This window comes from Thyridium curvatum (assembly GCF_004353045.1).
Source record: "Thyridium curvatum strain D216 chromosome Unknown NODE_29_length_410198_cov_82.451705, whole genome shotgun sequence".
Taxonomy (NCBI): Eukaryota; Fungi; Ascomycota; class Sordariomycetes; order Thyridiales; family Thyridiaceae; genus Thyridium; species Thyridium curvatum.
This window is the reverse complement of record NW_022156784.1, coordinates 359,640-382,760: the sequence shown is the minus strand read 5'-3', so window position 1 is coordinate 382,760 and position 23,121 is coordinate 359,640. Positions and strand designations below refer to the sequence as shown.

At 56.8% G+C, this 23,121-nt stretch overlaps 8 protein-coding genes across 8 annotated transcripts; 6 read left to right on the top strand and 2 right to left on the bottom strand.

Annotated features, from left to right (window-relative positions):
* Positions 1–1,146: 1,146 nt before the first annotated feature.
* On the top strand, positions 1,147–4,061 carry E0L32_005578 (uncharacterized protein; the record flags this gene model as incomplete). The annotated part of the gene is made up of 3 exons (XM_031140115.1): positions 1,147–1,329; positions 1,484–1,730; positions 1,792–4,061. 3 exons carry the CDS (start codon positions 1,147–1,149, stop codon positions 4,059–4,061), a joined length of 2,700 nt encoding a protein of 899 aa, XP_030996093.1.
* A 630-nt stretch (positions 4,062–4,691) lies between these two features.
* Positions 4,692–7,469, bottom strand: E0L32_005577 (uncharacterized protein; the record flags this gene model as incomplete). The annotated part of the gene is made up of 4 exons (XM_031140114.1): positions 4,692–6,534; positions 6,617–6,715; positions 6,782–6,960; positions 7,251–7,469. 4 exons carry the CDS (start codon positions 7,467–7,469, stop codon positions 4,692–4,694), a joined length of 2,340 nt encoding a protein of 779 aa, XP_030996092.1.
* Positions 7,470–9,748: 2,279 nt separating this feature from the next.
* Positions 9,749–11,176, top strand: E0L32_005576 (uncharacterized protein; the record flags this gene model as incomplete). Its single annotated transcript, XM_031140112.1, has 4 exons — positions 9,749–9,960; positions 10,073–10,460; positions 10,532–10,780; positions 10,847–11,176. 4 exons carry the CDS (start codon positions 9,749–9,751, stop codon positions 11,174–11,176), a joined length of 1,179 nt encoding a protein of 392 aa, XP_030996091.1.
* A 1,120-nt stretch (positions 11,177–12,296) lies between these two features.
* E0L32_005575 (uncharacterized protein) lies at positions 12,297–13,622 on the top strand (the record flags this gene model as incomplete). The annotated part of the gene is made up of 3 exons (XM_031140111.1): positions 12,297–12,344; positions 12,451–13,224; positions 13,290–13,622. The coding sequence occupies 3 exons, from the start codon at positions 12,297–12,299 to the stop codon at positions 13,620–13,622; spliced, it is 1,155 nt and encodes a 384-aa protein (XP_030996090.1).
* A 579-nt stretch (positions 13,623–14,201) lies between these two features.
* On the top strand, positions 14,202–15,147 carry E0L32_005574 (uncharacterized protein; the record flags this gene model as incomplete). Its single annotated transcript, XM_031140110.1, has 3 exons — positions 14,202–14,252; positions 14,341–14,983; positions 15,065–15,147. The coding sequence occupies 3 exons, from the start codon at positions 14,202–14,204 to the stop codon at positions 15,145–15,147; spliced, it is 777 nt and encodes a 258-aa protein (XP_030996089.1).
* Positions 15,148–16,396: 1,249 nt separating this feature from the next.
* E0L32_005573 (uncharacterized protein) lies at positions 16,397–17,922 on the top strand (the record flags this gene model as incomplete). The annotated part of the gene is made up of 3 exons (XM_031140109.1): positions 16,397–16,573; positions 16,676–17,512; positions 17,578–17,922. The coding sequence occupies 3 exons, from the start codon at positions 16,397–16,399 to the stop codon at positions 17,920–17,922; spliced, it is 1,359 nt and encodes a 452-aa protein (XP_030996088.1).
* Positions 17,923–18,367: 445 nt separating this feature from the next.
* E0L32_005572 (uncharacterized protein) lies at positions 18,368–20,251 on the bottom strand (the record flags this gene model as incomplete). The annotated part of the gene is made up of 1 exon (XM_031140108.1): positions 18,368–20,251. The coding sequence occupies one exon, from the start codon at positions 20,249–20,251 to the stop codon at positions 18,368–18,370; it is 1,884 nt and encodes a 627-aa protein (XP_030996087.1).
* A 1,407-nt stretch (positions 20,252–21,658) lies between these two features.
* Positions 21,659–22,984, top strand: E0L32_005571 (uncharacterized protein; the record flags this gene model as incomplete). Its single annotated transcript, XM_031140107.1, has 2 exons — positions 21,659–22,358; positions 22,440–22,984. The coding sequence occupies 2 exons, from the start codon at positions 21,659–21,661 to the stop codon at positions 22,982–22,984; spliced, it is 1,245 nt and encodes a 414-aa protein (XP_030996086.1).
* Positions 22,985–23,121: the final 137 nt, after the last annotated feature.

The following is a 23,121-nucleotide window of genomic DNA, read 5'->3' as shown; positions in this document are numbered from 1 at the left end:
GTCGCCTTTCTCGCGGTTGCAGACATCTCTGCACGTCAGGTAGGTAAAGTGAGCAACTTACTTTAGGTAGCTATTGTACAAGTAGATTAACTACAAGATAGAGGACGATGCGAGGTTCCCTGTCTCCCCAGCACTGTCAGCTAGCGTCTGTTTACCCCTGATCGCCCCCATCAGCATGGAGCATTTCAAACGCCTCCAGGCTGACAGGTGTGTCCACTAACTACCGGTCCTACTTTTAAAGAGCCTGGCAAATGACCACTAAGAGTTCTGACTGCGAAAAAGTCTATTTCTCCTGGGTCATGGGTACCACTTTGAGAAATTCGCCCGGGTTTTTCTGAATTCTGCTCAGCCTTTGAGGAGATCACCCACATTGCTCGAGCCCGGATGGAGAGAAGCAAATGAGTCCCCAAATCCTCCAAAACAAAACCCCTCCTGTCTGCAAGAATGCGGCCGGCGGTGGCTTGTGGTGATAGTTACCTACTGCCGGCCGCCGTCGTCTCAAAGGACGAGTGAGTCGAGGGCGCTCAATTCAGAGACGTGCGGCTGATCCGTCAGTGTCTCGGGAGTGGCTAGTCTAGTACTTCTTAAAAAGTCATCGTCTCGTGGCGTCGAAATGTTCCGCCAGCCTCCAATCCTCGTCTAGGTAGCAGGACATGAGGATCATCATCATCGTACCACCTCGACCAACTCCCGTCGACGGCGTGCTCGTCGGGGGCCGCGCACCCTTGGCACCCATCCACCACCCAATCCACCATCCCAATCCACACCCTGGTCAAGAGACCAGCTCGTTGTGGTCGTCAGAGCCACCTACTCGACGCTTGTCAACGCTACGCGAGCACACCGAGGCACCTTCTGGAGACCAGGGTGGGCCTCTGACGTGCCCCTGGATCTCTGGCTCCGTCCATCCCTCCCTGCCTCCCCGTGCCCCCCTGTCAGCTCTGCTTGTTGTGCTTATCCCAAGCCCCGGCCATTCGGATGAACAAGGGGTTCCCACCAAGCCATGGCCCAGCTAAGCCCAGCCTTTCCCACTTTGAGATCGATGGCTCCCACCCACCGTGGACGCTAATCACTCCCGGATCTTTCATGGCTGCTCCCCTGCCCTGCTCTCGAGTCTTGAAATGAAGACGGCCCACGGCCTGATTAGCCATGTTAAAGCGAGCACCCCTGCTAGGAGGCAACGCGGCTTGTGCTCGTGGCCACTCGCCAGTCGAGCTTCGACTCCAGTTGTTCCACAACCCACCCTCCAGCAGCCCCGGCCGTGGTAACTGTACGGGTCCCAGAGAGTACGGAGTACCTACGTCCAGACCGGGAGCCACAGCAAATAGAGTGGTACATTGGATGGGTTGCACGGAAATTTCTCTGTGCTTGGCTCAATTAAGACCTGCTGCTTGATCTGATATTAACCCCTCGTGGTGTCCGTTTCCTTCCTAGTTGAGATACACCCACTCACTCGTTATTGATGCCACAACTTGACTTGCCCTAGGACATTTTGGAAGTCTTTTCCCTCTCTCCTTTCAATGTCAAAGACATTGCTTGCGAGGACTGTCCAGGAGTCAACAGAGGAAAGGGCTCTCTCACTCGCTATCCAAATGTGCCAAGCTCAACTGTCGTAAACTCGCAAAGCAACTCTGGGGGGCGGCCACTCGTCCTCGCCCGCGTGATGGTGGCCGTACGGTGGACGCTGCTGTCCTTGGCAGCTGCGTCGAACTGCCATGGATTCTTCCATGGAGGTATGTACTGACTTCATAGTCATCGTAGCTCATGCTCGAGTCTCTGTCTGACAAGTGGTAGTAGATGGAAGGGCCGGCCGGTTTCACAAAGCGGTTGCGAGAGCCAACGGGACCGAGCCTGGGACAGCACCCAGCGTCACAACGAGCCCAGATGGGACATCACAGCCAGCAACTTCAATACCGGACACGCCAACATTCAGGTCGGCACCGAGTTCACTGCCCCAAAGACTCTCCGGCTTGCGGAATCCCGCGCCATCGGTAACGCCCTCGACGACTGACGAGTATCCGTACCCGCCGATATTTGCTTCTGGAGGGGCCACGATCCGCACTGATGTTGGAAGTCCCAATCAGCCTCAGCCCTCGCTCTCGTCGGTGACACCCAGCTCCGGGTCCGCCATCCTCGCTCCTCCCGCCGATGGTGCAAACACACAGTTTACCAACTCTTCACAATCCACTATCTTTCAACCTACAGTCACAAGGAGACCGCCTCCTGTCATAGCACCCGCCCCGAAGGCCTCCCCTCCCCAGCTACCCGGCCAGCCCAACGGCGGGTCCACCTCGGCTGGGACAGTGGTGATCACTCGGACCAGCTCGTCAGCACCTTTCCCGCACGCCGTGACTTCCATCACAACTCTAGACATGTCCAGCATATCAGAGGCCTACAGCCGAACCAGGTATAACACGACGAGGAACACCAACACCACGCTCGGCTACTCTTCGCATTCCTTTGCGAACGAGACCTGGACAGGCGGTTGGCAGCCCGTCTCGGACCCGACAGCACCAGCCGTCAGCTACTGCCAGGCATCTGACAGGAGCAAGGCTGCCGCAACCAGTTACTCGACGGTATATACATCCACGGTCACCTGGACCGGAGACCCTAGCAAATACACCGCCCCTTACCCGACAGAGGCACCTGCACCGACGACATCATGTATCGATGCCAAGGTTCCACAGCAGATGACCATGTCGCGCTGTACCTCCACCGGCACGGCCAGCGAGTACAAGTACTGCGAGACCACCGTCTCGACATACAGCTACGCCCCCTCGACCTCGACCGTTGCGTATTCCGCCGCGCCGTCTATGAGCCAGCCGACGGTGGTCCTCATCACCGCGAAAAATCCGGCCGTGGTGTTCACCACGATCAGCACGCCGGGGTACGGAGGATTCGACACAAACAAGAATGACCATCAAACAGTTGGGCCCGGAGATGGCCCGCAGAATCGGCCACCAGCATATGGCGGCGGAGACGGAGGGAACGGAGGGAATGGAGGGAACGGAGGAAATGGCGGTAACAGAGGTGGTGGAGACAACGGTAATTCAGGAGGAGGATCCGGGTCCGGGCCAGGGTCCAGTGGCGGGTCCAGCATTCCAGGCGCGAACTTCGAACCCGTGAAGCCGGCCACGCTAGCGATCAAGCCCACGGCCGTAATCATCGATGGCTATACATTTACGAATGGCCCCAACGCCGGGGAACAGGTCGTCACGGTGGACGGCAACGTCTTCACCATCAACCCCAGCGCGGTGATCGGGCTGGGCACCACCATCGAGCGGCCGGCGTCGGTCGGGGGCGTCTTCGCCCCTACCCCCGTCAGCACGGTCATCGACGGCCTCAGCGTCGTCGTCAACAAGACCCTCGCCGTCATCGACGGCACGACAATGACGATCCCGGCGACCGCGTCGACGACGGTCATCCGCGGCCGGACCGTCACGCTCGGCCCCAGCGGCGTCATGGTCGCCACCAAGACGATCAACGTCACGACGTCGCCGCTGCAGACCTCGGTCTTCATCGCGGGAGGGGAGCTCCTCACGGCCGTCGGCCAGTCGGTCGTCGTCGTCGAGGGCCAGACCCTGACCTACGGGCCCGGCAGGCCGCCCAAGGTCACGGCCGTCGACGACGACACCTTCACCATCGGGCCCATGGGCGTCACGCTGCACGGCACGGCCGTCGGCGGGCCCAGCGCGCGCATGACGGGGACCGAGTACGAGATCGTCGGCGGCGCCACCATCACCGAGATCGGCGTGTCCGTCGTCGTCATCCGCGAGGTCACCTACACCGTCGGACCGGGCGCCCCGCTGACGACCACCGTCGTCGGGGGCGAGACCATCACCATCGGGCCCGAGGGCGTCGTCATCTCGACGCTGACCCTGCCGTACCCCTTCGGCCCCACCATGACCATCACGCCCATGGCCGGCGCCGCCGCGGGCGCGGGCCAGGCGCAGCAGACGGGCGACAAGAAGGACGCCGGCGCGTCGCTCCGCCCCGCCTGGGGCCTTTCTCTATTTTTCACATGCATAGCCATCGGCGTTCGGATCTTGGGCCTTCTTTTCTAAAAGCTCGTACTTTTATTTTTATCCATTTTCTTTTTTGTCTATGAACAGACATGTATCATCATGTGGGCATTTCGAAGGCCAACATGGCGGGAACTATTACATCTTTTTTTTTCCTTTTGGCGGGAACGACATGTGAACAGCGGAAACGGGTGGAAGGGAATTTGTTTTGGGCGGGTCTCAGGGCACACGGCGTCTGGCCTTGTTCGTTCGGGCGAAGGAAGTGTGAGTCAGGGCCGAGGGAGGGATACGGGATGGTTATGATACCCTGCTGGAGCCACAGGACACACACACTTGTCAGGAGCGAGTACTTTTCGACCAGCCATCTGATGAGGAGAGGATATATCTGTACATTACTGTTGGAATAGAAGCAATACATATGACTGGGACGAAGGCTTCGAGCTACGCCCAACACGATATATGCCAGCCACTAGGACCAGCATGCTATGACCTCGTGAGTTGCAAGACCTGACGACCGAGCAAATGGGCTATGGTGCCTTGTTTTGTATTCCGAAGTTCTTCAATGCTCGAGATCCACGCAAGAGATCTCTCTATCAATGCAAATCCATCCGTGCTCTAGAAGCTAGCCTTTGAGACTCAACTCCCCCCTTCCCTCCCCTGACTGCCGCAGCTCTACCACGTTTCCTCCCAATAGCGATGCTTGTTGTTGAAGAGCAGCTTGGCATAGGCATGCGCCTCTGCAGCACCTTTGCACAGCCCACCAGTGACCAGCGCCTCGGTCAGCGCCTCGCGAACGGCTTTGGGCATGTTGCCGCTGTTGCCACACAGGCAGATAATGGCACCCTGGTCAATGTACTTGCAGATCTCCCGGGCATGGCTACGTATCTGGTTTTGGACGTAGTTCTTGCCACGTGTTGGTGTGACTGCCATTATGTCCGAGGACAGGATTGACGGAGGAGGATCCGCGTCGCCATCCTTTGAGTCTTCAGGCAGCGCCGGCAGCTCAACCAGGTACGAGGCAGTCTGGAAGTCGGTTACTGCGTTTGGGTCTCGAGAGAATGCGGGAATGGGCGTGACCCCACTAGTCCTCTTCCATTCTTCTCCGTAATGATAGTCTGCATCACGGCTCCGGCAGCCGAAGAACAACAGGACAGACGCATGCCTGTGCTGCTCGTGACGGTAGTGGATCAGACTCCGGATCGGAGCAATGCCCGTCCCCGTCGCAATGCCGATCAGAGGTCGCATGGCATCTGAGTCCGTACAAGGGGGCGGTTTGCCTCTGTTGAGAGTCACCATGATAGGATCGTTAGGTGAGAGCGCCTGGATGTACCTGGAGCACAGACCTTGCCGGGGCTTGCGGATGATGGTCTTGTACTCTACTATGGCGACTAGTAGTTCAATGTTCAACGTTCCAGGCGGTGCAGCGACGAGATGGTCACCACCGTTGGCAATGCTGAACTCCCGTCCCCGAATAATGGGGAAGAAATCGGGGATCTCGTAGAAAGGTATCTTGACCGATGGGAAGTCGTGCAGGAGCTCGAGTATAGTCCGGCGGGGGCGCGAGGTATAGTCATAGAACTCTTGAGAATTGTCCGGATTGACCAGCTCGGCCAGGCGCTCCTTCTCCAACGGATTCGTCGCCAGGTGAGAGATCTTCTCGATGAAGGTCCGACGCGGCACGGAGGTGATATCCAGATTATGCGTCAACAGATCACGAATGGTGGCGTGGGGTGGTGGAATGAGGTTTCTCGGCATCACCCCCAGCGTCGTCTTGTCGGGGGATGGACTGTGCGAAAGGAGGTCGAACTCGACTGGTGTATCTGCGACACCCGCCCAGCCCATCAGATCGATGAGGTTACTCACGTCATCGGGGAAATTTTTGGGGTATATGGTGACCGTTGCTCCTGGGAAGGGGATCAGATCCTTGTCATCCTCCGGATTTTCGACCAGGAGCTGCAGATGGCGAACATCTTGCCAGTGTTCTGTGGGAGTCGTTCGCCGATTCTCGGTCACTTCGGCTATAAGACCGCCTGGGATGGGCAGCAGTCTGTGGTCCAAGCCGTTTCGAGGGGTGGGTGGTGACTTGTGGAGGAGATATTTAGAAGGATGATCTTTGAGAACATTGTCCTTGTCGAGCAGGTCCACTCGTCTACCACCCAATGCAAGGTCGGATTGCAATTCGTCGAGTCGGGCGAAATGGGCAACATTGGTGGAGGAACCATGCGAGCGCTCCCAATCGGCCTGGAACTGTTCTTGGGGTGTTCTGGGGTCGTCAATGTGGGATAGAACAGCACTCTTATCACGGTTTGCAAGGAAGACCTCGTCATCCGTTGCTGGTGATGTGGTGGCACCCATTTGCTTGGTCGAATGCGCCATGGTTGGCCTCAGTCGCAAGACGTATTTTGGCGGAAGCGGTGCGTCTTCTGGTATCGGCAGGAGTGTCTCAGGCAGAGGATAATGCGATTGTAAATATGTCTTCAGTTTCTCAGCCCAGGGCAGATAGATACTGTCAGCTCTATGCGCTTGTTAGTGGATGTCCAGACCGAAAGAACTGGCAGTTACCGGGGCCAAAAGAAACCAGCACAAAATGGACTTACCCGTAGTCATGTCGCTCATCTGCTTCACCGTGCTCAAACACTTGCTCTGCGCCAAGCTGAATCAATCTTCTTCTCAGCTTCAACGCTGCGAAATTGAACCTGACATATTATCGGCCTGCTTAGTTGGGTGACCCACGAATCGTGAGGAGGTTTGGCAGTACTCACTCTCTGTATGAGCTGTCCCCCAGGCCCAGTAACGCAAAGTTGACCCCTTCCAGGTAGTTTGGTGGGAGTTTCTTTCTCAAGAGGCTCTTCCAAAACTTGGAAGAATTCTTGGGGAACTCTCCTTGTCCAGTGGTGGAGACGACAAAGATGACCAGGTTGCGGTGTACCAGGTCACTCCTCTACCAGCAGTGCGTCAGTGACAAGATGATCAGGTTGAGGGAGGAAGTAGGTAGCTGTGGCGTGCGGGCGGGTTGAAGTGCAGCAAACAGAAGAGATGTGGAGTATGGCAAGATGAGCAGGGACTGGAGCTGAAAGTGAGGTGGATGTGAGAACGTGGAGGTAGGAAGCCACCGAGCGGGAACTGGCAGTGACAAACCACCCAAGGAAAACAAAGTGGGCGGGTTGGATATGTGTGTTGCTCTCACCAAACACAGGCCAGTCAGTAAAATCAAACAGAGCATCGACTTACCATGTTTGTTGTGACATCGTTCATCTCCTCGACGTCTGTGTGGAAGTGCAATCGCCGGGCCATTCTCCCCAGTTCTTCGGCTATGTCTTGACTATTCCCAGTCTCGGATGCATAGAGGATGAGAAGACTCCTCTCCTGCAGTTCATCTTGTATGGTGTTCGAGGCTGGCGGCTGATCTGTGACTGCGAGCGCAGCAAAGCTGGTGTTGGTATCAATCATTGTTGCAGTAGGGCTAATGCTGTCTGCCACCTTCAGCGAGACCAACTGCGATGTAGGTTGGCGCCACTGCGGCACTTGGGAGTCCTTTCCGGCTCGACTTGCGATATATGACCACGCAGAGGAAGTGCCTGGTTTACTGGTCGACTCGTAATCCACCCTCGTTCTCCGTCCCGAGTATCATTGAATATGGTGTTTGGGATGCAAAGTGACGTGGATCTTGGGTAAACACGTTGTTTGCCTGAGCCAACCGAAGATGCCCTCGTGTCAACCATGCAAGAGGCGGAGGTTTGAAGGAGTTTCAGTCGATCCTGATTTTTTTTGGGTTCGTCTCTGACTAATTTCCTGATATCTTAAGATGAGAGCCAGGGAAATAGGGACAAGATAAATTTGAAATGATTGACTTTCTCTTGAAGCCGATAGCAAATATTTGGATATCAATTCACCAGGCTGACATCATGTGTCTTTGATTAATGCTTGTGTATGTACAACACAGGCAATGCTCATTCTGAATCTCTTCGAGGTGCTCTGTTGAAGTGGACTCCTCCTTAGCGCCGATCTCGGCTTGTTGCCAATGGGTTTTCAACAGCGGAATGCGGCTCCTGTGACGTTCTCTCAACCTGGTTACTGCGAGGCTGAAAGCTGGAGAAGAGCTACCTTAGTCTCTGGCCCACCACGGGCAGCCCATCTGCTAAAAAGGCCCAAGCCTAGTGCGAGTGGCTCCTGTCCTGGAGCATGAGTTTATTCGATGTAGGTATGGATGAATGGGAATGTCTTCAGTGTGCCTGTGGAAACCCAGTGAAAGCCCTTCCTTGAGGAAAGGCACCTTTTCCACGGGTTGTTCCATGCCAAGGGTCCAGACGTGAAGTCCCGCTCGTATGTCTGCGTTCATGCAAGCGCATGGAAACGCAATTAGATCGGGGAAATTTCTGGTGGCCCAGAATCGAGGTTCAAGGAACTGTATGACGAAAACATCCCTGTCGATGCATCACGCACCAAGTAACAAGGGCAGAACTGTCTCCCACTCCACTCCAAATATGGGTTCAGACATTCAAGTACCATACCCTCTCATTCTGTTCTGAGCTCGTTTTGAGCACAATTGCGGGATACCACAGACTGCCAGACTACCAGACTGCCAATTACTAGCTTCTAGAGCGCGAATGACTTTGAGAGTTCTTGGTGTGTCCGTTCTAAGTGGTATTCGATGGCACCTTAATCAACGTGTCAGGGGCCACTTGGGTGAGCTTGTTAGTGGGCTTGTGGACGAGAATTAAGTAATGTCAGTACCTTGGCATTGTTGGCAAGCAAAGGAAGTTCCTGTACATTATGTACCTGACCTGGTCCCTGTAGAGAGGCGGCTGGTGGCTTGATAGGCCCGTGCTTTCTTCGATGACAAGATTCGAGGAAGGCGTTGACGGAACCGACCTCGATATCAATTACCTTCTGACCATTAACTCCGAGGACGAACCTTGTTGGCTTTGGCGAGTCGGTTGGGAGAGAGAGAGTGAAAACAAAGCAGTGCGTTCAACAATGGGTGCTACCTAGGTAAATCAACATCGGACGACACAAACAACAAAAGGATTCAAACGGTCTCAGATCTGAGAAAGAAGTGAATGAGCTGTGGCGGTCATCTTCGTAGCCTGAAGCTGCCAACCTATTAACTCTCTATCGTGTCGTCAAGGGGCAAACACCCATTGAGGGCGTTTCAAGTCACCCAGGTAGCTGTCAAATCGTCCTGTGAGTGAATGCTAGACTTACGGAGAAGCCCCCTAAATTCTGCGTCACCCCAGCATTGATCCAATTGATTCAGGGGGTTCCTGCCATTGTACGAGGTACCTGCTCTTCGCCACGGTCGCACCCACAATTCCAGGTTCCTTCCTTCTCAGCTAGTACATAAGCCGCGCCCCTGCCCCTGCCTCCCAAAGGTTCCAGGGTTCCAATTTAGGTGGCACCTACGGTTGTTTTGTACCACGCCTTCCCTAACTCACTCGCTTATTGCCCCAGGCATTGCCAGCAGAAAAAAAATATTTGAATATCAGGCGCGACAGCTCTGGCACCTCTCCTTTCCCCTTCCCTCCTCTTTCTTCCCCATCTTCATCCACAACATCACAAGATCGTCTTCACAACGCTCAACTCCGTCCATCCCCTCTGATTTCTAGGGCACGAAGCTACCCTGAAAAACTCTCCCCTCCTTGTTCCAGAGTTCAATTTCGAACCTCCCAAGAACGTCAACCCCTGATCTACCGACACCACTCACGTCACTCATCAACCCATCAATCACCATGTCTGCTGTCGTGGAGAAAGTTACCGAGACCGTCAACGACGTCGCTAACACTCTGGCCAACACCTCTATCTCTGGCAAGAACGATGACAAGGCCGCTCAGGCCGAAGCCAACGCTGCCAGCGCCGCTGAGGGCCGCCGCCTCTACATCGGCAACCTCGCGTACGCGACAACCGAGGGGGAGTTGAAGGAATTCTTCAAGGGTTACCTTGTGTAAGTTATCTGCATTCTTTCTTGCCTGTCTGAGATTTCGTTTGTTGCGCCATCTCTGGCGGAGGAAGCGGCTGTCCTGCTATGATGCTTGTGTGCCTGTCTTGCAATCTAGCCGCCTTCACCTGGCAGCATGCTGGACTATGCCCGCCATCGAATACCACGAGGGAACACGAGCAAAGAAGCTAACCGAGCATGCCGTTCACAGTGAGTCCGTCTCTATTCCGAAGAATCCTCGCACCGAACGCCCCGTCGGCTACGCCTTCGTGGACCTGTCCACCCCCAGCGAGGCTGAGCGCGCCATCACCGAGCTTTCGGGCAAGGAGATTCTTGAGCGTAAGGTCTCGGTTCAGCTTGCCCGCAAGCCTGAGCCTGCTGGCGAGAAGGCCGAGGGTACCAATGGCGAGGGTGAGGGAACCCGCCGCCGCCAGTCTACTCGCGGCCGGGGCCGTGCCAACCGTGGTCGCGGTGCCGGTGGTCGCGCTCGTGGCGGTGCTAGCGGCGTAAGTTGCAATCTACCACGTCCAGCACATTGTTTGCTCACACGACACTGACCATCTACTCTCTTTTGTAGGACGCCAAGGAGGGATCAGCTACTGAGGGTGCCGCCGAGACTGCTGCGGCTGCCACCCCAGCCACCGCAGAGGTTCTACCTTTGACAGATGTCACCAACCAGAACGATGCTGACCACGATGGCAAGCACAAGTCAACCCAAAACCGTGCTCCTCGCGAGCGTCGTGAGCGTGGCCCTCCGGCCGATGGCATTCCCTCCAAGACCAAGGTCATGGTTGCCAACCTTCCTTACGATCTGACCGAGGAGAAGGTACGTCAAGACACCGTGCTGATGAACCAATGTTTGAAAAGACATGCTGACACATTTCGACAATAGCTCAAGGAGCTTTTCGCTGCATATGAGCCCTCCTCTGCCAAGATCGCTCTTCGCCCGATCCCGCGCTTCATGATCAAGAAGCTGCAGGCTCGTGGTGAGGCTCGCAAGGGCCGTGGCTTCGGCTTCGTGACGCTGGCGTCTGAGGAGCTGCAACAGAAGGCCGTTGCCGAGATGAACGGCAAGGAGATCGAGGGACGTGAGATTGCGGTCAAGGTCGCCATCGACAGCCCCGACAAGACTGACGAGGAGGCCAACGCCCCCGAGGGCGAGACCCACGAGGCCGAGAAGGCCGCTGGCACCGAGGCCGCCGCCCCGGCCACTACTGCCTAAAGGCGTCGCACCCGTTAGTGGTTGATAACGATCTCCAAACACATCAGCGCGGAGAGGCAGTCCGCAGCCGTGCGACCTCTTGGACGAAGTAGCATTCGTTATCGACTTGTGTGGACGCAGATCTCTTGCATGATCGGGCACAATTTTGCGACGACCTTTCTTATCCTTTCTGGTAGATATCACACCTACGGTGTGGTCAATTTCACTACAACAGCGGCAAGATGGACGAGGGTTCTGGTATCTAGCGTCTAACTTGCTACCCATGGCTCATAGGCACTGGAGATACCTTACTCTCTGCCATCTGGTGGTCGCACCAAGTACACTTAATTCTCGGGCAGTTCAACTTCTTGCCTCTGTATTTCTTACCATTTTCTCTCCAAGTCGCATTTTCCGGTTTGTACACTAGCTGCTTTCCGGGCACAAAAAAGGATCTGGGGAATGGGAAAAGTCTTTTTGTTTTCATCACATGGAAGAGACACAAGAAATATAGGCCTGGCAATAATGACACTCATGGTTATGATCATATTAATGCTTGCTTTGTTGGTTCGTTTGATTTGTGGTGATATCAAGGCCTTTCTATTCTCTACCAACCGTAATGTACTTTATATCTTTGGAAACTTGTTTTATAATTTGGAAAGGGGTGGATTATTATGTCTGCCATGTCGTGCGTGGCCACTGTGCGGTTCTAGGCGCTCTCTTGTGAGGTGTGAGCGAGCTGGGTTGATGGCGCCTTGAAGGTGCCCCCCCACTGGAGCTGGATATTGGGCCTGGATCCCTCCGTCGAAGACTGAAACACCTGGACACTACCTACCACAGAAAGCGCTAACTACAAGTACACACGACACCAGACGCACAACTTGGCCTGGACTTTCTACAACCCCCTCGCTTTAGATGTACGACAGCCTCTATCGTGTCGCTCCGCTTCCAGCTCCTTCTACGGCATTTCTCTGACCTTCATTCTGTAGCCGAGCGTTGCATCTGCCTCTCAGCCGGCATTCTAGCACATTGATCAGAAACGGAGAGCCACGCGACACATACCCGGACCCCTTAATCAATCCAGCGAGCTACCAAGGACTCCTAGACTGCAACGTCTCATAGTCTCCTAACAAACCTGCCCAACATGGCCTCCAAAGCCATGTGGGAAGTCGACCCAGAAACTCGGTCAAAGGTTCGTGAGACTCTACCTTGGGGCCTGATTGACTTACGGGGCGCCCTGGGGACAACACTCTTGCCCCAACTTCAACTGACAAGCTTTTGCTATTCCTCTTTCACAGCTCCATGCCATCTCCCAGCAATCAAAGAACAACATCTGCTGCGATTGCAACGCGCCATCTCCGCAATGGGCCTCGCCCAAATTTGGCATTTTTATCTGCCTCTCCTGTGCCGGTGTACACCGCGGACTTGGCGTGCATATCTCCTTTGTGCGCTCGATATCCATGGACGCGTTTAAGGCGGTTGAGATTGAGCGCATGCGTCTCGGCGGCAACGAAGGATGGCGCAACTTCTTTGAGAACCACGAAGATACGAAGATGAGGGGGTTGACGTGGGACGATGCCACAATCGCGGAGAGATACAGCGGCGAGGCCGGCGAGGAGTGGAAGGAGAGACTAAGCGCCAAGGTCGAGGGGCGTGAGTACGTGCCGGGAGAAAAGAAACCTGCGGCTGCAAAGCCGGCTGCGACTGCCGCAGCGAGATCGAACACCCCTCTTGGCGGTAGTAGGACGGCAAGCCCGAGCATGAGCAGCGGAAGCGGAGGTGGAGCTGGCGGCGGCAAGGTCAAAGTTGATGATAAGTATTTCGCGCGTCTGGGCGCCGACAATGCTATGCGACCTGACGACCTGCACCCAAGCCAAGGCGGGAAGTACGCCGGCTTTGGCAACACGCCTGGACCGACTAGGCAAAGCGACAATCAGGCCATGCCTGGGTTCGATGAGCTGCAGAAGGATCCGGTGGCTGCGCTCACCAAAGGCTTTGGCTGGTTCACGAGCACGGTAACCAAAACGGCCAAGACGGTGAATAGCGACTTCATTCAACCCACGGCGAAACAGGTATGCCCATCTTGCCCACTGCTGCATGCATGCCTTCCCAATGTACTAACATGATGAAACAATAGCTGGCCGAGTCCGACTTTGCGGCCCAAGCCCGTGTAGTCGGTGGCAATGTGGCACGATCAGCCCAGTCTGGGGCCAAGAGCGCACAAGATAGCTTCACCCGGTTCGTCGAAGGGCCGGGCGGCCAGGGTCACCACGAGTATCGGCAGGTGCCCATCGATGAGAGCAAGAAGGGTTTCTGGGATGACTTCTCGTCGATTGCAGACCAGCAACAGCAACAGCAACAGCAACAACGGCCCGGAGGCAGCGCGATTGGTACGGCAGCCATGAAGCCTGGCGCCGGGGGTGCAGCACCGGCAACCAAGAAGGGCAAGGATGAGTGGGATGACTGGTGATACCGACAGAAGCGGTCATTCAAATGTCTAAGATTTCAAAGAATACACATCTATTGAGCAGCGTGGAGTTGAGCAAAAGGCGGCTGCTTTGCGTTAAGAAGGAAAAGAATACAGCGAGTTTTGATAGACACAGGGATTTCACGACCCTTGCATGTAATTCCTCCAACTCCATTTCAACCAACCGTCGGTCCAGATGTCTGTCCATTAATAAGCGTCTGGCCAAGACTGTTGCCAGGCATCGTGGACATATATGTTAGACGACGACCTGACCGACGCTGCTTGGGCCGTAGTCGCAAAAGTAAAGCGGTGCACCTATCAACTTTTGCAGTCCGCTGCAGGACTGAATCCGGGCACAATACAGAATCTCGTTTGGACCTGTACAGGATTTCTTGGCGGTCGAGTGACTCCCACGGCTGCACGTGACCTGCGGTTAGACGTGGGGTTAGGAGGGCCGAGGTCGAAACCCGCCCATAGCCGGTATCGCCCGTGGCATTCAGCAGGGTCGCAGCTATATGACGGCTTAGAGGTTTGGCACATTGCTCACCTGAACTCTCAGCCATTGAACCCCCAGACGACACCATGTCTGCCCTACGTATCCTCGTTCCCGTCAAGCGGGTCATTGACTATGCCGTAAGTCAATTTCTTGCGGCTCGGAGGAAATAGAGCAGGCTGGTCCATCTCGAAGCCCATTGCTGACACTTTCAATCCTCTGCTCCAGGTCAAGCCGCGAGTCAACAAGGCGCAGACGGCCGTCGAGACGGCCGGCGTCAAGCACAGCATGAACCCCTTCGACGAGCTGTCGGTTGAGGAGTCGGTGCGCATCCGCGAGAAGAAGCGGGCGCCGGGCGGCGTCGAGGACATCTGCGTCATTTCCGCGGGGCCGACCAAGGCGCAGGACGTGCTGCGGACGGCCATGGCCATGGGCGCGGACCGGGGCATCCACGTGGAGATGAAGGAGGGCGAGGAGCTCGAGCCGCTGAGCGTGGCCAAGATGCTGCAGAAGGCGGTCGAGGAGCAGAGGAGCAACCTGGTGGTGCTGGGCAAGCAGAGCATCGACGACGACGCGGCGCAGACGGGCCAGATGCTGGCGGGCCTGCTGGGCTGGCCGCAGGCGACGCAGGCGTCCAGGGTCGAGTTCGGCGAGGGCGACAGCGTCAGCGTGACGTGCGAGGTCGACGGCGGCGTGCAGACGCTGCGGGCCAAGCTGCCCATGATCATCACGACGGACCTGCGGCTCAACGAGCCCCGCTACGCGAGCCTGCCCAACATCATGAAGGCCAAGAAGAAGCCGATGGAGAAGAAGAAGCTGGCCGACTTTGGCATCACGACGGACAAGAGGTTGAAGGTGCTCAAGGTTACAGGTATGTCTAGCTCTCTTGACTCACCCTCACCGAAGCTCTGGTCTATCTGGTTGAGATCTCGAAACTGACCGCGCAATACAGAGCCTGCTCCCCGGCAGGGCGGTGGCAAGGTTGAGGATGTGGACGGTCTCATTTCCAAGCTGAAGGAGCTCGGTGCTATCTAGATGGAAGACTTGGCCACGGGAAGGGGCTTCTCGGTTGTATAGTATCATATAGAAGATTATTGTGCAACTTTCAAAATGATGTGACGTGTTGAGAGTTTACAAATTCAGAGACTGACTACTAGTGCACTTTGATCTGGGAACGACGCTAGTTACTGTCGAAGATGCATGGCTGCATGAGATCATATTCAATGAGGCGTTTTCAAGGTAGAATCATGTGTGCGTGCAGGTCCCAACCTACGCAAGTAGTTGTCACATAGAGAAGTCAAACCGGGTGCAGGCAAATCTTGACCTCTGGTAGTTGGATCTGACATCACATGAAATTCATGGATGGCCTGTGGACTGGTCATTTCCAAGGTTCTGTTGGGGCCGCACACCCATATTATTTATCTCTCTCCCTATGCAGTCCTTCGTCTCACTGCACTTGTACAAGTACGTAGTCGGATCTGCAAGCCTTCAGATCGGCCACCCGATTGGTGGTGTGGGAAAATGCTGATTGGGTAGGGGTCGAGTCATCAAAGCAAGCTTCGATATCGGCGGAGCTCCGGGGGGCCGCCATTTGATGGAAAGGCCCCAAAAAGATAGAGCTTCTAGCTCCAAAACCCCCACCCAATGAGGCCCTGGAAAATTTCCTTCAGGGACCCAACCCAATGCAAAGCCTCGCCGAAATTTCTCTCACCGTTTCGGTCCTCTTCCTCTTTTCAACCACACAAGTCCTGCAAACACCTGAGTCCACCAAGTCGACATCGCGCTATCATCGCACGAGAAAACTTCTCTCTTCAACCGCATCCTCCTTAATGAACTTCTATTCATCTTTGGCATTGGAATAGATTTCCTCTTACAGCAGCGCTTATGAACGGGCGCCCGTCAGTTTTTACCTCTCAGGTGCGTTGTGACCCTCCGCAGTCAATGCCTGGTACCCCACCATACACATATTGCCCTCGCTATCATCGCTCGCCTTCCTTGAGGGAGGCGGGATCGTGCATCACACGAAGCCAAACAAGAGTCAATGGCTTCACCAATCTCTTCGCTGCCGTCTCCGACCAGTCTACACCTCTTCATTTGCTAACATGGCTCTTTTGCAGGACTACTTGTCAGGTGTGTTCGCGCTACGCTTGATTGACTCACCGCTTCATTCGATACTAACCAGGGTTCGGCAGACCACTTGTGGAAGGCTCTCTCACCCTAAGAGCTTTATCCCAACCTACTCCCGCCTCCTACCTCTTTCATAACCACCCTCAACCTGAACAGCATGTTCTCCCGAGCGGCTCTCCGCCTCGCTAAGCCTTCGGCCGTGAGCCGAGGCTTTGTCCAGGCGCGATTCGTGAGCCAGCTCCCCATCGACGGCAGCAAGGGTAGAAAGATGCCTGTCACTCGGTCTCGAGCAACTGCTCCTGTTGCAAACCTCGATGCCACCTTCACCATCAAGGTTCGTTGCCGTTCTGGCCCTTCTCGTGCCCCGCCGCCTCGGCCGCTGTAGCCAACGGTGGTCGCCAAGCGTCGACTGACCAAAAATCTTCTTTCTTTGTAGGATGGCCCTGTCTTCCATGGCCGAGCCTTTGGTGCCAACTCCAACATCTCCGGAGAGGCTGTCTTTACGACCTCGCTGGTCGGTTATCCCGAGTCCATGACCGACCCGTCCTATCGTGGCCAGATTCTGGTCTTCACCCAGCCTCTCATCGGCAATTATGGAGTTCCCTCCAACGAGCGTGACGAGTACAACCTGCTCAAGTACTTCGAATCCCCCCATGTCCAGTGCGCCGGTGTTGTTGTTGCGGATGTGGCCGAGCGATACAGCCACTGGACTGCCGTCGAGAGCCTCGGCCAGTGGTGTGCCCGCGAGGGTATCCCGGCCATCTCGGGGGTCGATACGCGGGCGATCGTTACCTACCTTCGTGAGCAGGGTTCTTCCCTTGCTAGGATCTCTATTGGAGATGAGTACGATGCCGATGAAGATGAGAGCTTCGTCGACCCTGGCCAGATCAACCTGGTCAAGCATGTCAGCACCAAGGCCCCCTTCGTTGTCGAGTCCCCCGGTGCCACCTTCCACATTGCCCTGCTGGACTGCGGTGTCAAGGAGAACATTCTGCGAAGCCTCGTTAACCGCGGCGCTTCGGTCACTGTCTTCCCATTCAACTACCCCATCCACAAGGTTGCCGACAACTTCGATGGCGTCTTCATCTCCAACGGTCCTGGTGACCCCACTCACTGCCAGGACACTATCTACAACCTTCGCCGGTTGATGGATGACTCCCCTGTGCCCGTCATGGGTATCTGCCTGGGTCACCAGTTGTTGGCTTTGGCATCCGGTGCTCGTACCATCAAGCTCAAGTACGGAAACCGGGCGCACAACATCCCTTCCCTTGACGTAAGTGATGAGTCGATATTCTAGCATTCTGATGCATCTTGCGCTGACTGACCCCTTCTGCATAGTTGACCACTGGCCAATGCCACATCACCAGCCAGAACCACGGCTATGCTGTTGATGCTAGCACCCTGCCCAGCGATTTCAAGGAGTACTTTGTCAACCTGAACGACGGAAGCAACGAGGGCATGACGCACAAGACTCGCCCCATCTTCTCGACTCAATTCCACCCTGAGGCCAAGGGTGGCCCGATGGACAGCGCTTTCCTGTTCGACAAGTACCTCGCCAATGTCAAGATGTACAAGGACACCCAAAAGGTCTACAAGGACAACCGGCCCTCCCAGCTGCTTCTCGACATTCTCAGCAAGGAGCGTGTTGGTGTCGAGCCGACTCGCCTTGCCTCGGTGGCTTGATTCATGCCCATCATTTCTTTATCTGAGACAATGAGAATACATCTTGGGAATGGACCTTTTATGAGGTGTTTTGGTTTGCGTTGTTTGGGAGGGATGAATTCGCTCTTTCTAGGCTGGAGTTGAGTTATCACCATGTATTTACCGGGTCTATATGTCCCAGGCTCGAATCAGATTGCAGTCCCTACAAGGCGCATATGATGAACCTCGTCGTGGAGACTTGTTCAGGGGTATTTATTATGAAGCTAACCCAGTTCCCATCGTTGGTTGGACTCTAGGTGTACACAACAAGCTCGCCAAGCCAAGCCAAGCCAAGCCATTCTAATCGTAACAGAGGCATTGCCGCCTTTGGTTGTACACACACACAGAGAGAGACATATGCATTCCTTTCTTGTAGTCAGTTCCCACTACAAGACTGCCAATCATCCGACAAACCGTAGGTACATAATCAATAACGCCGGTCTCTGTAGTCATCCCGCCCACCGCCACCGCGATACTGTTCGTAGCGGCGCGGCGGGGGCCGGTAATCGTCGTACCGCGATGATCCGGGACCGCGACCGAAGCCCCGCGCGCCACCTCCCTGTCGACCGCCCCCGCCGAAGGCCGCCCCGCCGGCCGCGCGGCGCTCGCGCTCCCTGTGCGGCGGCCGGATGCCCTCAAACATCTCCGGGCCGCGGTCGACGAACTTGTCGCCCATCTCGAAGGTGTAGCGGTTCTTGTCGCGGCCGACGAGGGCGCGGCGCTGCGGGTCGCGCGGCACGAAGGAGTGGACGTGGGCGACGCGGCGCTTGGCGACCTCGGCCGAGACGGGCTGGTAGCTGATGGGCGGGTGGGCGCGGGTCGTCTGCTCCGGGCCGCCGGGGCCGGCTTGGCGGCCGGAGGAGGAGGAGGAGGGCGGTCCCGGGGCGCGGCTGCTGCGGTCGAGGTAGCCCCTGGGTCCCGAGGGCGCGGCCTCGATGCCCGGGTAGACGCGCGAGGACGGGCCCGTGGGGATGTCGACCTTGCCGCTGCTGGCGGCGGCGGCGGCGGCGGCGGGTCCCGTGGGCGGCCGCGCGCCGGCTCCGCTGTTGTTGGTGCTGGAAGGAGGGTCGAGGCCCGCCTCGCGCAGCACGGCGACGACGCGGCGGCCGCCGCGGCCGCCGTCGTCCGTCTCGTAGACGACCTCCCACCTATTGAGGCTGCGGCTGCCGGCGGCGCCCTGCTGCTCCCTGTCGACCCAGCCGGCGATCTCGTCGGGCGGGACAAAGTCCGCCCAGAGCGGCTTCCTGTTGCGCTCGTCGGGCCAGACGACGCCGTGCAGGGCGGTGCGCACGCGCGAGGCGGCGGCGACGCTGGCGAAGCGCACAAAGGCGTGCGTGCGGATGGTGTCGAGGAAGAAGTCGACGACGACGTCTGGGTCCGGGTCCGCGGCGGCGGCGGCGGCGGGGCTGGCCAGGTCGATGAGGTACTGCTCGACGACGGGCTTGTGGAGGGGCCGCATGAAGTTCTTGATGTAGAGGGCCGAGGTGGCCGGGTGTATCGCGGGTTCTACGTCCCTCTCAACCTCCGTGGCCGTGGAGGAGCGGGGGGCCTCCGGCGACGGTTCGCGGTCCCTTGCGCCTGTCGCAGCGGCGTGGCTGGCGGGGGTGGGTGTTGCCTCGCGCGCCTCCTGGTCTTGCTCTTGTTCCACGGGGGAGCTGGCGCCGTAGTCGAGAGGCTCGTCTGGCTCCGCGGTAGTTTCTTGCCTGCCGCCGACGCCGTTGAGCGCTGATATCTTGGCGTCTTCTGCCTCGCCCAGCTTCGCGGGGAGGCTCGTCTGTGGCTCTTCCGCGACGGACTCGCCGCTGACGCGGGCCCGCTTGCGGGGGGTTTCGTGGCCCGAGGGAGGGGGGCTGGCCGATCGGCGTTTGCGCTTCTGCGAGTCTTGCAGGAGCTCGGACGAGGAGGCCGCCGGGAGGGTGGCGGGTGTGCTTTCGGGCTCGGCGGACGCGCTCGGCGCCTGAGAAGGGGCTTGGGACGGCGCTGAGGGCTCGGCGACCTGTGCTGAAGCCTTTGGCGTGGACGCTTCGTCTGTGGTGATGTGTTCGTGAATCGCGCCCTCTGCGTCCTCTCCTTGCCTGTCGTCGTCATCGGCGGCGGGCTCGTCTACGGCGGGCTCTTCGGCAGGGGATGGTTCGCTCGCCTGAGCTGTTTGCGAAACGGGCTCTTCGGTGCTCTGTGGTTCCTCCGGGGCAGCATCTGCCTCTTCGAGACGAGCGATGAGCTCGTCCTTGCGGCCAGCCTGGGGCAGGCCGCGGCGCTTCAGCTGGGCTTTCAGGTCAACGACCTTCAGCTTGCTGTAGTCGGTGGCCATTGCGCTGGGAGGGAGGAGTTGAGAAGACTTGCGCGCTGTCGCATAGGCGTAGGTGGGACTGGATGAGATGCGCAGCGCAGCGCAGCGCAGCGGGGAATGAGGTTTTGTTTGTGTTCAGGAAGGAGTGGGTGACAGGCCCTAAATTCGTTGGAGATTTTGCCAGAAAGTCAATGGATGAAGAGTCGATGTTTGCGATCAAGGTGAGGCCTGCCTGCCCGTCATATGATAGGAATAGTATGAGGGAGAGGTGTATTGGGAAAATCAAAAGCTGTTGATTCTACGGCGCACAAATCTGGGGTAGTTTTTGACAGATTGGGCGCGTCGCGAAAGCAGAAATATGCAGGGTGGACGACCCAACCCACAAGAGAGTCAAGTAAGGTAGTGGAGGGCAATTTACGACCAGGCGTTTGCTTGAGGAACAGCTGGTTGGACTGCAGGGTTAATGACGTTCACTGGTGTGTTGTTTACGTACCTACAAGTAGCTTTGGACGGTACCTAGAGTTAGGTAGTTACCTACCTACTTCAGGGAGAGGCGGGGTGCAGACTGGCGGAATGATACCCCTTCCTATTAGGGTAAAGTATTAGGGGGTGGGCCTAGTTAATTGGTACTTTCAGTGCTGGAGATCACTCAAAGAACGCGATGCGACTCCAACATCATCAACGGACTTCTGTACTTGTAGTCCAGGTATCATTGAGCTTCGTACTTCTAAAAGACTTCAGGAAAGAGCCAGCTCTCTCAACTCCTTCCACAGATCCACTCTCCCTCCTCCCTGGCTTGAGTCCAGCATTATCTCTTCTCTTCCCCTGCTGTCGAGCCATTTCTCTCGTGTGATATACACCAGCAGATACAGTTATTGACAGGGGTCTCTCGTCCCTGGCCGGCCTCTTTGTTGCCTTGGTTGTCAGGGCTACCCAACTTACACCTACCAGGATGCGATGGAGAGAGACAGAGCCCAGGGCACCCGACAGCCAAACAAATTGACAATGCACCGGCTGCTGCCAACTTTTCTTTGTCTTGTCCACGACTGAGACCGAACATCCGTATTCAGCCTTCTTGCAAGTCGGGAGGTTCATTGTCCTATTATTTACTGTTTCATTCCTTTCTCTTATAGGCGTGCGCTTGAAAGCGGACTCGCGCGCCTGGTCTTTTTACATGTGACAATGCAACATTGTGCTGAACCTCTTCCCAAGACCATCTGAGAACCAGATGACGAGATAGCTCCCCAGAGCCCGTCACTTCTTCCTCACTTCCAGCCCAGCTTTCTTCAAGAACGATATCGACAGACACCAGCCAGAACGGACTCCCAGCATCCATCCCGAGACCTCGTACACGACAACACTGTGGCAAAACAGGTATCACCAGACTGTACCCTAGGCCATTCATTCCCTCTGGATCCCCCCCACGCAATGTTTGCGAGGTGGTATAGGGGATCAAAGGCCAAGAGCCCAGCCCCGAAAGCAGATGCTCCGCGCGGTAGCATCCTCGACGCCGTGCTGAGCGGTCGCGTTACGAAAGCTTCCTCTTCAGCCGGGCCAAAGGACAAGTGCTCGCGGATAGCCGTAGCCAAGCACTTCGGCGATGACGACGAAGACGAGCTGGCGGCCGATCCAGTCAAGCTGGAGGAGTTGGACGAGAGTGGCTTTCTGGATGCGGTTCCGGACATCGCCCAACACAACCAAGACATGCCAGATGCGGACGCGGACGCGGACGCGGACGCGGATGCGGATGCGCAATCCGAGGCCGAGGAGAGCGAAGACGATGAGGTTATGGGCCTCATGGGCACTGACGAATACGAAGAGGACACAGAAAGCGACCAAGTCGGGAGCCACAGCGCCAGCCCGGAGCCGGCAGAGGACGGCTGGGAGATCGACCCAGAGGTACTCGACCAGTACGAGGCATCCAAAAGAGCAATGAAGCAGCACGTGCAGTGGACCAAGGAAGAAGCCAGGCTTCATAGGCTACTCTCCCTGCGAGGTTTCTATCCCCTGATGCCCGCTAGCTGGAAGCCGGACTTCGCCGGCGTGCCCATGCTGTATCCCGCCATCTTCGCACAGCCCGGCAACCGCAAGCCCGTCCTCATCCATCACAAGGCGGGCCAGTTTCGAGGTGAGTCTTTCTTGTTCAGTCCCACGCGCCACTCATCCTGGATCTCTCACTAACGTCTGTCTCCCCTCCTCTTTTCATTAGCAACAAAGGCAATGCGTAGCATCTTCGACTTGCAGGCTCGAGTCAGCGGTCTCCGCCAGGTGGGAGCGACGCGGAAGATCGCCCCGACGATCGAGAAGGAACTGCGGCGCTACCTCCAGTGGGCCAAGCAGGACGCCGGCCTGGACCGCTACGACTACAAGTCCAACATCGCCATCAAGCGGTTCAGCGCCACGCGCCTCGCCGGCGGCGACCTGGCGGATCGGGTCGAGGTCTTCTTCAGCCAGTGGGCGTCCGCCTACCGCGAGAGCTACGCCGCCGCGCTGCCCGAGGGCGTCGAGCCCCCGCGGATCCTCTACGGGTTCGTCGTCGTGCAGCACCTCGTCACCCTGCTCACGATCGACGCCGCGAGGCCGGGAGCCAAGCCGCGGTACTTTGCCGAGTGGAACATGTCCAAGGAGGGCAGGTGGCTCGACTCGAGCCTGAACATCGCGATCCCCGTGCACATGGCCAGAGAGGCGATGCTGCGGATAGCAGACCGGCTGCCGCTGGTCCCCGTGATAGAGATCAGCGATGACGACGCCTGACGAGATCTCATGCCTTTCGAGACATTATATCATACACTGTTTTCTTTCTATGAGCATGTAGCGTATATTTATTTATAGCTATTTGGTTTGACACATGGCCCTCTCTGCACGGCTACCTATCTTGACAGTTGACTGGG